A 14,218-nucleotide genomic window follows, 5' to 3' on the forward strand; every position below is an offset into this window, starting at 1 on the left:
AGGGGGCGGGGCGGGGCGGAGGCGGACTCGAGCTGCACAGCTTCCGCAGCGTGCAGCTCCAGTTCTGCTCCCAGGCTTCGGTGCACCAGCCCTGGACGCCAGCTTCCTCTGTGGGAAGCCTGGAGGCTGCCATGGCGCTGCGTGCGGTCGTGTTCAACCTGGACGGGGTCCTGGCGCTGCCATCGCTCTCCACCACCCTTGGCCACATGGCGGAGAAGTTGGCGCTGCCCAGGTGAGGGGACCCGGCGCCCGGCCTGCGTGGGTGGATCGGCGCAGCAGAGGGTGGGTGGGACTCCTGCCGAGAAATTCCCTTTCAGGACTTCCAGCCCTGGTTTCAGATTGCTGTAGTTCGAGAGCCCTGCGAAAGGTTAAAACAATTACCCGGCCCTAAAATACCAGTGTGTGTAAGTAGATACATTGTCTTTCTAAATGCTAAGTAATTAAACTTCGCCAAGGACTCCAAAATTGCCCTCTGTAGTAAAAGCTTTTCCTAAAGTGAGAGGAATTACTCGCCAACCGGGCAGCTACCCGCCTATCTTAAAATAAGAAAATACCTTCCCTTGGACATTTTTGTGAGGGTTAAATTAGATAACAAGTAAAGTGGATGGGCAGCTGAACTGTTTGCCTGATACATTTCTCCCTTTCTTTTTCTTTCCTTCTTTCTTTCTTTCCTTCCTTCCTTCTCTTTTTTTTAATGTTTAATTCAATTTTATTTAAATAACTAAGCATTGAAAACTTTACAAAAATGTGAATTATCTTAAATTGGTTAAGGTTCTTTCCCTTTTCTTTCCTTAAAAGGTCTAAGCATGGGTGGGTCTTTTGTAGACACACCTATTTTTATTGTAAGGGGCAAGTGATTGATTCTCTCTCAAATCAACTTTTTCTAAACAGAAGTCCCTATATATAAATGTGACCAGTAATGTTAATTTATGTGATGGTGTTAATTTTCAAAAACATCTTTAGTAAATAAATAAAGGGGGGATGTAAAATACTGTGACTGGCTTGGTGAATTTTAATTGCGAAATTTCTACTTTCGAAACTTCCTTCCTGCTGCATTTGCTGCTTTTTCAGCCATGATCTCTGAGTACTTCTTTCGGTTATATCTTCTGATCTCAGAATCAGCCAGCAGTTCTTCCACAATAGTTTTCTTCCTTTGTTTCTTGGGAATTCGTGAATAGTAGAAGTCAGCTGGATTGTCAACAGTGGTTCCAATCTGGAAGTACTTAGGGAAGCCATCCCTATCATTTTTCTTGTAAAACCTTTTTGGGTCCATGCCAGCTCTCATCTTCAGTACTTTGAGGTCATTTTTTAGTTCACCTGTCCATTCTGGAGCTTTCATACCAAACCAGCCATCACCTGCTGTTTCTTTCTTTTTTTAAATTTTATTGGGGAACAGCCATGGTTATTGATTACACATTGCTTTCGTGCTACAATGGCATAGTTGGCTCTTTTAGGGAGGGTGCAGCTCACAGTGGCCCATGCAGGACTCGAACCAGCAACCTTGGTGTTAGCACCATGACTGAGCTAACCCGTCACCCCTGATATATTTCTTTATTTACAAAAGTCTCATGTATATGCAAAGTGATGCATTGGGCATCTTTTATTTATCTAGTGTTGCACAGACTCACCTAACTCACATACTCCCTCTTACCGTGATTAGGATTGTTCCCAGCAGCCAAAATCTGGTCATAGCAAAGCTAGCTGATCTCAGGAGGTCAGAGCACATGACCCTTGTCGGCCTGTGGAGTTGAACCAACCATGAAGTCATTAATTCAGCGGAAGGTGAGCCTGAAGGGCCCGTTTCCACTTGCTTGGCATCTGGTAATGAAATCTCAGACATCCACAGACAGCCCACGTTCAGGATGAAGGCAATGCCGGAAGAGGCACAAAGCTCTTAGGTGGTTCAAAGAAGGGAGAGATTAGGTCTGATCAGGAGAATCAGGAAAGCCTTAATCGAGGCAGACCCTGAGAAGACTGATAGGAGGCTGATGGGGAGAGATGCGAAGGGAGAACTTTCCAGGCGAGGGAACAGCAAGAGCAAAGGCCAGGAGGTGGAAAGCATGGAATGTGCACAGGAACACCAGATATTCTAGTGTAGCCAGAGGAGGTGAGTTGCGAAAGAGAAATGGGAAAGTTGGTTGGGCCTACATTGCAATGTGACATGAAAGTCACGCTGAGCATGTACCTGCTTTGATAGCCAGTGGCTCTCTGAGGCATTTTGAGATGGGTTGGACAGGGAGTCAAATAACTGGTGCTCTAACTCAAAGTAGCTGATTGTTGGGGTGATGGATCAAGTACCTTTGGTAAGAGGAAAGAGGCTGCCACTCACAGTACGTAAGATCCGAGAGGTTGGCAGCTTGGAGGTGGAGCAGTGTGGATTGATGGAGAAGCCTGATGGAGGTTGGAATTGAAGCCAACACGACCTTCTTGAGCTAGGAGTTTGCAGGGCTGTTGGCATGGAAGATGGAGAACCTGGGCTGCGGGGCCCAGGGGAGGACAAAGGAAGCCTGGAAGCCTGGTGCTGAAACCTTGAGGGGAGGGAGCAGGTGAGGGACCTGCATGACATCTGTAAATACCTGCCTGAGGACAAGATGATGGGGGCCCAAGTGGCAGTCACGAGCTCCAGAAGTAGAGATTGTTGAAGACTTAGGGTGGACCAGGGAGACGCTGCTTCTTCCAGCATCATACAATGGAAGGAGGGAACGAAGAGAGAGAGGAAGGGCTCCACTCTCAGTCTGGTCATCCAGACCAGGGTCCTCTGAGAGTTAGGGTGCTGGAGATGGTGCTAACCTCAGCAACTGAGGCTGACATGACCTGGAGGAGCCAGAACAGTTCCCTGAGATCCAGATTTGATGTGTGCGCTTCATTTAGTACCTCTCACACAGCTTCATTGTGGAGGGTCTGCCCCGTGCCACTGGAGTGAACATTAGGGGTGGTAAAGTGTCAATTTCTTACGAAAATATATATTTTAGAACCTGAGTTGCTTTCCATATGCAATGCTCACTAAATGTTTTTTGAGTAAAAGACACAAGTGATCAGCAAATACAGTGTTTGAGAACCAGGATTTCTTATTCATGTCTTGTTTACTATTTCAGGACATATTTATTGAATGCTTCCAGGAGCTTCTGGGTCTGTGGTTGCTTTTTGTAACTCCGGGTTTTTGTGTACTCTTTGAAACAGAGAGTACATATTAATATACTTTAAAATATATATATTACATATGGGTTTTAATTACGTGAATAGTACTAAAGTACATTCTTATTATGAAATATTCAAATGAATGAAATCATGGAAAGAAGGAATTGCAAATTCTTCTTCACCATTCCCTGTTCCTCTCCCATCCCAGACATAATTGTGATTGATACACTATCCCAAACCAAGGTTTTTTTGTTTTGTTTTGTTCTTCTTTAATTCTTTAGCAGCAAAACCTGACCTAACTTCATTTGATCACAAAATCTGACCTGACCTCATTTAGTAGCAAATCCAAGTTGAGCAAACATGTGGGTATTTATCACCATTATCTGTCCTACTACTGTAAATAGAACTGTCCTACAGTTCGAAGGAAGTGGCTGTTCTCATATTAATCTCCAATTTTTATTTGCCACTATGGTGAAATGACCAAGATTGAGCTACATTTGAGAAGAGTTCAGAGGAATGGAACTGAAGGAAGTCAGGAGCTATAACTACAAACCATAGTCCTGTATGCTTTCAACTGATGGCATTTAAAAATCATACAACTGAATCTTGCTACACATATAAACGAATGTTAGAGAAAAAGAAAACTATTTACATCCACAGAAGTAACCGAATCATACTGGGATTTACAAAGAGACATGATCTGTTTACCTTGTAACTAGTTGTTTGTGAAATTGTAATGGTTAATAGAACGAAATTTTTATGAACATAGTACTAATGTGTACCGAATTATACCAATTAAGTAAACATCTCAAATTTCTAAGGGTAAAACCCCAATACCCCCAAATTTCTAAGTGTTTATATCAGTGTCAACCTGGTTTCACCTACATGTTACCCCATTTAGGTGCCTCGTTAGTGCAGTAGGTAGCACTTTAGTCTCATAAATGTTATCCCGTTTAGAAGAGATTTTAAATATTCCTCCCCTTTGAAAACATCATCATACTTTCAGAGGTGGAAAAGGAACAATTCAATTTCTTTATCATTTTGTCATGAATCTGGTACTAGTTTTAATGTAGTATTTAGGCTAAGGTAGGTGCTGTAAAGAATGCAATGAATTGAATTTTCTAGATTTAGAAATTACAAAATACCGGATTATTGCTGGTATTGTCCAATAAACCCATTTGCCAGAAAGCCATGTCTCTGGTTGAAACATTTCCTGTATCGGTGATTGAGAAGTTAAGATCAGGTGCCAATGAAGTCTGATTGTTCCCTAATTGTCAGATAACAGTTTGATCTTTGCTATTAAATTACACTTTCTTAGTGACTAGGACCAGACCTCATTTCTTTCCTGTATCCTCTATAGCACCTACTGAAATGTTGTGGGCATGAATATCATTTTGGTGGATGGTAGCTGGAAGGATTTTTCTTTCTACCTCAAAGAAAAACACCAATCCATCACATGGCATACTTTAAACTCCAGTAACACAATTTACAGAATCATTAACCTTTAAAATTAAAATATTCAACTTATTCTCTTTGACATCACTTAAAATGCACTTCATTTTTTAAACATTGGCTTGAGGTGGAAGAAATTCAAATGGAAGTAATCTTCAAAATACTGAACTCCAGTCAATGCAGTTAGCCCCAAGAGTGAAGTAAGAAAAGATACAGCTTAAGGTACTGGGAAAAGGGTAATACATATTCTAAACTATTCATAAAGATCAAACACAACAGGTTTTTTTTTAGCCATCAATTTTTACTTTACTGTGTTGCTCTAAATCACCTCAATTGAGATGCAGGTCCTGCCACTTGGAGAACTGATCAGATATCAATATGAGGGTCAAAAATCCTTCTAGCAAGATAAAAGGAAATAATTCGCATTTAAAGTAATATACCTTTCATAAAACAATCAGTACATTTTTCTACCAGAACATTCAAATTTGGCTTCATTGACTGGTCAGAAATAAGGGACAATGCATGTAAGTCCAAAACAACTTCTTCTACAAGGGAAACGTAGGGCTGCAATTTTTCCCTGGTAACTTCCCCCTGAGGTGGTAGATGAAATGACTCAAATGTCAACTTCAATAGCAGAGAGGGGGAGCGTGCTGAATAGTGCTGTTTCCTGATATAGTGGCTGTACAGAGCGGGGTTCTACAGTGGTCAGGGTTGAAATAGATGCAGCTGGATTTAAGGCATTTAAGATATAGGTAGCAATGCGATAAGGGGTGACTAGGCACTAACTCAGTTGTAGGATGTGGTTGGGTCTTATCAGGAAAGTGGATGTGTGTACGTTGGTCAATGTTATAGGACGGTTATGTAGACACAAGGGAAAAGAGACGTCTTTTAAACAGCTTAACCTGATGAGTCTCAGGAGGAGGTAGTTGTTTTATTTATTTATTTATTTATTTATTTATTAGCTGAGCCATCCTGCCACCTGTTGGCAGCTCAGCGGCAGCTCAGCTCGGGCCAGACTCGAACCGCTGTTGCTCAGAGCTCAAACCTTTGAGCGAGCTCTTAACCAGCTGAGCCACTCAGCTGGCCCAGGAGGAAGTAGTTTTATCAAATCAACAGTAAAGCTAGGGATGGTCAAGAAACTGCTAACAGAGATAACTACGGGGTTATCTGAGGCAGGCATCGGAAGGCAATCCAGCACTCAGGTTCCACGAGGAGGCTAAGCACTATAGCATACTACTTCTATGCTAAGGTTTCCCATATTCAAGGATTAAAACAACATTTAGGAGGTAAGGTATAGTTGAGGGTTAATGATAGGGAATAACTTCATCTAAACCATAGGGAAGGTGACTGGCTTATCTGAGAGGGTTAAGGTTAATAAAATACCCAAGAAATAAATGTTATAGCAACTATGAAATAAACAAAAGAAGTATGCATAGCGGGAGTTGACTTGACTACCGAGTCCAAGATCCTGGGAAAAGCCTTATGCTTCAAATACCATCTCCTTTTTGTCTGAGCAGTTGTCTGCTCTGGATAACTTTAACTTGAGGTCTCTGATAGGCTGGGGTGTTCAGGTGATGGGGTGCAAGTGTGGGAGCCTTTTAGAATGAAAAACACAAATTCATGGATGAATACCTTTTAACTTTGGGATGCAGAGTTTAGTTAACAATACCCAGCCTGGTTCCTTCCCGTGAGGCTGGAGGGAGTCCTTGTGGGGACATCCTTTTCCATGGACCGTATCGCCAGGTTGTAGACCATGATGTTTGATGTCTTCATCTCCCAGAAGCATGCTGTGAAAAGATTCCTCTGCGAGTTTGTATTTATTTCAAGAGCCTTTATAAGTTTTTTTGCAATAATTCAGGTGGTCTTCTTAATCAGGCAGGTTCGTATATTCCTTGACATAGGTCTTCTGGTAATGATTTTTAAAAGGGGACAATCTATGTTTACCAAAGGGAATAGGTCTTAGGTTAAGCAATACCAATGGAAGGGATTTAAGGCCAAGGCAGGTTGAGTTTCAACACGTTTCACCAATTGAATTTTAACGACCTTATCACTTTGTTATAAAAACCAGAGGACTGGAGATGATAAGCACAAAGGAAATACTGCAATATTGGCCAAGCTTTGCATACCTGGTATAGAATTTGTCTTGTAGAGTGGGTCCCATGATCGATATGGAGCTCTGTGGGGATTTTCCAGGTAGGAAAAACCCTTTCGAGAAGTATTTTAAAACTGCTGTGGTTGTAGTCATGTGACATGGGGATGCTTCTACCAAATGAGAATACACACAAATCATCATTAATACATTTTTATCCTTGAGGGAGGAGCAATTGGATTGAAATCCACTTTCCAAAGCTCAAATAGGCCTAATTAGTTTCATTTCCCCCTTTTCTTCATAGTGACCATTAAAGACTTCACAAGCAATTACAGAAAGTTAAGTGGTTGGGAGCAAAATTTAGCTTTCTTAATATTAAGAAGGTTTGGTTTACCTAAGCAATCGAAGACCTGTTGATACAGAGCACCGGAAATAATTTTAATAAAACATAAAATCTTTTCTTTCCCTTTATAATTTCCTAATAAGAGCATACCAATACTATTGGAAAACTTTTGTCCTTTTAACAGAGTAATAAAGCCAAATTCCAATTCTGTGTTAAGTAAGACCATTCCAATCTTGGTTAGTTTGATCATATATAAGATTTTTTGTTTTTTAATTCCTTCTCCATGAACCTTCTGCAACATACACAACCCTTCTGCAACTTCAAAAGACTTTTCAGCTTTTGTCCTGTCTTTTTCTTTTCTTATTCTAGAACAATCATTTTACTCTAAGACTGTCTTTATACTCAAATCATTCTCGTTTCCTTCAACAAAAATGCATTTCCATCTCTTATACTTTCTTTTACCCAGCACACATATCTTATTCCCTATGTACAGTCATCTTCACCTGTAGTCACCATATCCTCCTAATCAGGCTTCGTCACAAGTGTCTGGATCTTAATCTAGGCATCTGGTGCCCATCTAACCTTGTAAAATGACACACAAAGCTCTCCGAACTTATTATGATAGCTTTCCATCTGTTCTGCTAGCCCAAAAGATTAATTCTAGATCACGTGTGCTTGAAAAGGAATTTGGTTAGTTTCTGTTATTTTTCCAGTCGTATGAGTGCTCATTTATTTTAAGCCAATTGAATAAGGTTCCTTTATAACCCAATTTTGAAATTACAAATCAATTTTTGCAATACCATCCAATGGTAGAAATCTGCCATATCTGTAACATACATATATAGACAAACATACGGATAAACATAAACAAAGATCTCCTAGCTTTCATTTTAAAATGCTAGCTTTTTTTTTTTTTTTTAAAGATTTTTATTGGGGTATTGGGGGGATGGGAACAGTGCTGGGGAATTGGGGGAAGGGGAACAGACAAGTTGCTGTCGTTTTGTTCTTCAATCTAGTTGTGGAGGATGTTGCTTCACTGGCCCAAGTTGGCACCATCATTGCACTCTTCTCGGGCGAGGCAGATCAGTCGCCGGCTTCTGGACAGCCGCTCACTGCGGCTGCTGGCCGCTCACGCTGGCTGCTGGCCGCTCACGCTGGCTGCTGGCTACACACGGTAGCCCATGGCAATCCACTGCCACAGGGACTGCAGCCCACGCCGTCGCCGGCGACTCAGGGCAGCCCAGCTCCAGGTTGAGCTGTTGTTCAGCATCTTAGCTGTGGAGGGCAGTGTCACTGGCCCTCACATGTGGGATCCGAACCGGGGCCCTCTGGCATCCCAAGCGAGTTCTTAACCATCGCGCCACTCGGCCAGCCCTTAAAATGCTAGCTTTTGTGTTCTGGGCATAATAACAAAATTCAAAAGAAAAACTGGATCTAAATTATGTTTTCTGGCAGATGGACTAAGTGAAAGTTTTGCTCAGATGCCCAAAGTTTTTACATACTGTAAGAATTTCTTTAAAGCTGTTTTTAAAATGAGAAACTACATTTCATTGTCTCTGAGAAACCATCTGTGCAGAATCAAAATCAGAAAAAATGTTTCATTGCTTTTGAAGACTACGAACTATTTTCATTCTTTTTGGAGCAATGCCTTGTGCAAATGAAAACAGTAATGAACACACGCCCAGTCTTAATTTTGTCCCTTAAGTGGCAAAGCAGGAAGCACGTCCAGTTGAAAACGCTCTGCTGGGTGGTCCCCCATGAGCCACTTCACCTGTGAGCGTATTTATCTTTTAGCTTGTGATTTCATGTCCCCAGCTTGATTGCAAACTTGAACTTTGCATTTCCCATCCGTGACAGAATGCCTTTCTATTAGCAGTTTGTCCATGGATATAAATAAATAGTGTCTGCCCCCTATGTGCTACCGTGATGAAGTCAGTGAAATATTCATGATGTTGTTTCTTTGTGACTTCCAGAGGTTTTCTGAATGAAGCTTTCAACAAAGGAGGCCTGGGTGATTCCAGTAGCCGCCTCATGAGGGGAGAGATCACATATTGCCAGGTAAGGGGACACCTCCTAGACCCCCTTGAGAAAGCATTCTATGCCTACATGCCTATCTCCCGCACCGACCATAGCCCTCTGAGGGCAGAACCATGTCTGCGTTATCCATCTCCCCCTTACGGCACTTCACTCACAAGATGGGGCTGGAGGCCTTGCAACATGCGGTTACGTTCTTATTGTTTGGTGCCAACCAGAGGGACAGACTCCAAGGATTGGGAAATTTTCAAACTTCTGAAGATCAATGCTAGGGAATTATAACAGCCAGAGTAGCTTTTGATTGTTTTATTTAAATTGTGGTAAAATACATGTACCGTAAAATTTACCATCTTAAGTGCACAATTCAGTAGTGATGCGTATATTTACGTTGTATAACCTTCACCACCATCCATCTCCAGAACTCTTTGCATCTTGCAATACTAAAATTCTATAGCCATTAAACAGTAACATCCTGTTCACCACCCCCAACCCCATAATCACTACTGAACTTTCTGTCTCTTTGCATTTAGCTACTCTGCGTACCTTATGTAAGTGGAATCATGCAATACTTGTCTTTGTGTAACCCGCATTTCATTTAGCATAATGTTTTCAAGGTTTATCCACAGTGTAGAATGTGACAGGATTTCCTGCTTGTAGGAAGGAAATGATACCACGATAAAGGCTACTTAGGCTCCATTTGTCTTTTAATGTATACACCACATTTTGTTTATCCATTCACCTGTCAGTGGACACTTGGGTTGCTTCCACCTTTTGGTTATTGGGGGAAATGCTGCTATGAACATGGGCATACAAATATCTGTTCATTACCTTTTTTCAGTTCTTTTGGGTATATATCCAGATATGAAACTGCTGGGCCATATGATAGTTCCAATTTTAATTTTTTGAGGAGCCACCATACTGTTTTCCATAGCAGCTGCACCATTTTACATTCCCCCAATAACGCATAAGTGTTCCAATTTTTCCACATCTTTGCCAACCCTGTTATTTTCTCTCTCTCTCTCACTCTCTTTTTTTCTATGGTAGTCATCATTAGAGTAGCTATTTTCAGACAGGTTGGGGAAAGGGGGAGTTGTTAATTAATAACTATATAATGGGTGAACTTTGGGGTCAGAGATCAGGAATTGAATCATAGCTCCCACTTACAGACTGTGTGACCCCAACAAGAACCTCTCAAAGTGTTTTTATATCAGATTTTTGTTAAAATATAGCTATCATACAATATTGTATTAGTTTCAGGTATACGCTATAGTTATTCAACATTTATATACCTAAAGAAGTGATCACCATGATAAGTTTAGCAACCATGTGACACCGTATCACACTATCACAGTATTATTGACCATATTCCCTATGCTGTACATGCATCACTATGACTTGTTTTATGCCTGTAAATTTGGGCCTCTTATTCCCCTTCACCTTTCCTCCCCTTTTAAATTTTTCAATTACAGTTGACATTCAATATTATTTTATATTAATTTCAACTGTACAGCACAGTGGCCAAACATCTATATAATTTAAGTGATATCCCTGACTAGTCTAGTACTCACCTGGCACTATACATAGTTATTACCATATTATTGACTATATTCCTTATTCTATACCCTACATTCCCATGATTACTGTGGAACAACCAATTTGTACTTAATCCTCCTTTTAACAGAGTAATAAAGCCAAATTCCAATTCTGTGTTAAGTAAGACCATTCCAATCTTGGTTAGTTTGATCATATATAAGATTTTTTGTTTTTTAATTCCTTCTCCATGAACCTTCTGCAACATACACAACCCTTCTGCAACTTCAAAAGACTTTTCAGCTTTTGTCCTGTCTTTTTCTTTTCTTATTCTAGAACAATCATTTTACTCTAAGACTGTCTTTATACTCAAATCATTCTCGTTTCCTTCAACAAAAATGCATTTCCATCTCTTATACTTTCTTTTACCCAGCACACATATCTTATTCCCTATGTACAGTCATCTTCACCTGTAGTCACCATATCCTCCTAATCAGGCTTCGTCACAAGTGTCTGGATCTTAATCTAGGCATCTGGTGCCCATCTAACCTTGTAAAATGACACACAAAGCTCTCCGAACTTATTATGATAGCTTTCCATCTGTTCTGCTAGCCCAAAAGATTAATTCTAGATCACGTGTGCTTGAAAAGGAATTTGGTTAGTTTCTGTTATTTTTCCAGTCGTATGAGTGCTCATTTATTTTAAGCCAATTGAATAAGGNTAGCTGTAGAGGGCAGTGTCACTGGCCCTCATATGTGGGATCCGAACCGGGGCCCTCTGGCGTCCCAAGCCAGTTCTTAACCATCGCACCACTCAGCTGGCCCGCCCATGATTATTTTGTAGCTACCAATTTGTACTTCTTAATCCCTTCACCTTTTTCACCCTGCCCCCAAACCCCCTCCTATCTACCACCTTGATAAATCTAGTACCCATCTGACACCATACACAGTTATTACAATATTATTGACTATATTCCTTATTCTATACCCTACATTCCCATGATTACTGTGGAACAACCAATTTGTACTTAATCCTTTCCCCTTTTTCACCCACCCCCAGACTCCCTCCCATCTGGTAATCATCAAAATGTTCTCTGTATCGATGAATTTTTTTCTCTTTTGTTTATTTGTTCATTTTGTTCTTTAGATTCTACATACAAGTGAAATCACATTGCATCTGTCTTTCTCTGTCTGACATATTCCACTCTGTACAATATTCTCCAGACCCTTCCATGTCACCGCATATGGCAAGAACCCATTCCCTTCCATGGCCAAGCAATATTCCATTGTATATCTGTACTACCTCCTTGTTATCCTTTCATCCATCCAGGCTGTCCACCCAGGCTGCCTCTACATCTTGGCCATTATAAACAATGCTGCAATGAACATATGGATACACACGTCACATCAAAGTAACATTTTGGGTTTCTTTAGCTAAATAATCAGAATTTGGATTACTGGGTCCTTCTTTGTCTCTTGTTGTGGCCTTTGTTTTAAAGTCTGTTTTATCTGATAAGTATTGCTACCCCAGCTTTTTTTTTTTATTTCCATTTTCATGAAATACATTTTTCCATTCCTTTACTTTCAGTCTGCATATATCTTTCGATCTAAAGTGAGTCTCTTGTAGGCAGCATATGTAAGGGTCTTATTTTCTTATCCATTCAGTTACCCTATCTTTTTATTGGAGCATTTAATCCATTTACATTTAAAGTAATTGTTCATAGATATGTAGTTACTGCCATTTTATTGTTCTTTTTCTTTTTGGTCTTAAAGAAGTCCCTCTAAGATTCCTTATAATCCTGGTTTAATGGTGAGGAACTCCTTTAGCTTTTTCTTGTCTGGGAAGCTCTTTATCTCTCCTTTAATTCTAAATGATAGCTTTGCTGGGTAGAGTAATCTTGGTTGTAGGTCCTTGCTTTTCATCACTTTGAATACTATTTTGTGCCAGTCCCTTCTGGCCTGCAAAGTTTCTGTTGAGAAATCAGCTGACAGTCTTATGGGAGCTCCCTTGTAAGTAACTAACTGCTTTTCTCTTGCTGTTTTTAAGATTCTTTCTTTGTCTTTAACCTTTGGCATTTTAATTATGATGTCTCTTGGTGTGGGCCTCTTTGGGTTCATCTTGTTTGGGACTCTGCGCTTGCTGGGCTTGTATGTCTATTTTCTTCTCCAGTTTAGGGAAGTTTTACTTTAATCACCTCTTTAAAGACCCTGTCTCCATGGACAGTCACACTCTGACGTCCTGGGGGTTAGGACTTCAACAATAATCTGGGGAAGAGCGCACAGTTCAGCCCATGACAGGGACGTTTGAGTGTTTTCTGGTGTGAGGCTCTGAGGGATAGTGCTGCTGTGAATTGCTAAACCACAGAGACTGCATATGTTCAGACTTAGTAAATGCTGCCAAAAGCTTTTCCAACTGGTTCTACCAATTGACAACCCCTCAACATTTTATTTTCACAGTGGGTGCCACTCATGGAAGAAGACTACAGGAGATGCGCTGAGGACTCTGGGATCAGCCTTCCTGAGAATTTCTCTGTGAATCAAATCTTTGGCGATGTAATTTCAGCAAGAAAGATCAACCGCCCCATGCTTCAGGCAGCTATCACTCTCAAAAAGAAGGGTAAGGACCTAACACTGGCCATTTGCTGACCCAATCCCACCAAAGCCCTTTGGAGGATTAGGTCAGAATACATCTAAATGTGTTTTGGGGTCGCAGATCTTCTGGGTTTTAATAGAAAGCTGTTTTTAAAACATAGCCCCAAAGTAAGTTTTACCAAATGGCAGAAAAAAAACCCCAGCACTATCAATAGCTGAGAAATGAACAAATTTTATTTAGTAAAGTGATTTATGCCAGAGACTGCCTTGTGAGCAAAATTCTCTCCCTCTGATGACACTAGTAATGACCCGAATGACATAACTTCTTGTCAAAGTGATTAAAAAACAAGGCCTGTTAAGTAACTATGATTTTCTCAATGTCTGGTTGTCAGAGTAATGAGCTGTGCGCTGGCTGACGTGGATTCCAATAGTGTCAAATGGTCTACAACATGAGATCATGTTCATCCAATAGGCATTTATGTAGTGTCAGATCCCAGCTCTTCTTCACAAGTGTATTTGAAATCATTCCATCCAGTTATCAGTAGACTAAGCTGACTGAGGCTAAGCCATCCCGTGGCCATATTTCTCACTCATGTGTAAAAGGGTCACTCCATCCACTCATCTGTGTCTTGTTTCCAGCATCTCCTGGTTCTTGTCCTCTCTGGTTAGGCAGAGAAAGCCAGGAGATAATGCTATCCCTATTTACGTTTCTCTAGGTTTGAAATGGCCATGCAGTCTTTGACAGCCAAAACAGGTGTTTTGAAATCCAGCCAAGCAGAGCTTGCAGTAACATAGACTAGAAAGACTACTGGAGTGGCAGTCTGAAGGCAGGATTCTGGGGCCAGCTCGGCTCTGCCTTCACTGTGTGAGTTGAGCAGCTCGTCCTGTGTCTGAGCCTCTGGTTTGCTCATCTGTAGAAGTGGGATGGTAAGATCGACCTGCCTACCCCAAAGGTGGTGATGATCAAATGAACTAATGAGTGCCACAACCTCTTGCTCTGCAGTCTCTAGCTAGGCTTCTGAAAACCCTTAATGTACACAA

General features: G+C 41.0%; 1 protein-coding gene across 2 annotated transcripts in view; it reads left to right on the top strand.

The window, feature by feature from the left end:
• The window catches only part of EPHX2 (epoxide hydrolase 2), a 51,601-nt gene continuing 37,383 nt past the window's right edge, over window positions 1-14,218 (top strand). Inside the window, exons 1-3 of one of the 2 annotated variants that reach the window (XM_019636204.1) lie at window positions 1-232; window positions 8,996-9,080; window positions 13,043-13,202. In XM_019636204.1, coding sequence (XP_019491749.1) covers window positions 132-232; window positions 8,996-9,080; window positions 13,043-13,202 — 346 coding nt within the window. In that variant the 5' untranslated portion in view covers window positions 1-131. The remainder of the gene's footprint in view (window positions 233-8,995; window positions 9,081-13,042; window positions 13,203-14,218) is intronic. The other variant, XM_019636203.1, reaches the window with a different exon arrangement.

This window comes from Hipposideros armiger, unplaced genomic scaffold, assembly GCF_001890085.2.
Source record: "Hipposideros armiger isolate ML-2016 unplaced genomic scaffold, ASM189008v1 scaffold_27, whole genome shotgun sequence".
Classification (NCBI taxonomy): domain Eukaryota; kingdom Metazoa; phylum Chordata; class Mammalia; order Chiroptera; family Hipposideridae; genus Hipposideros; species Hipposideros armiger.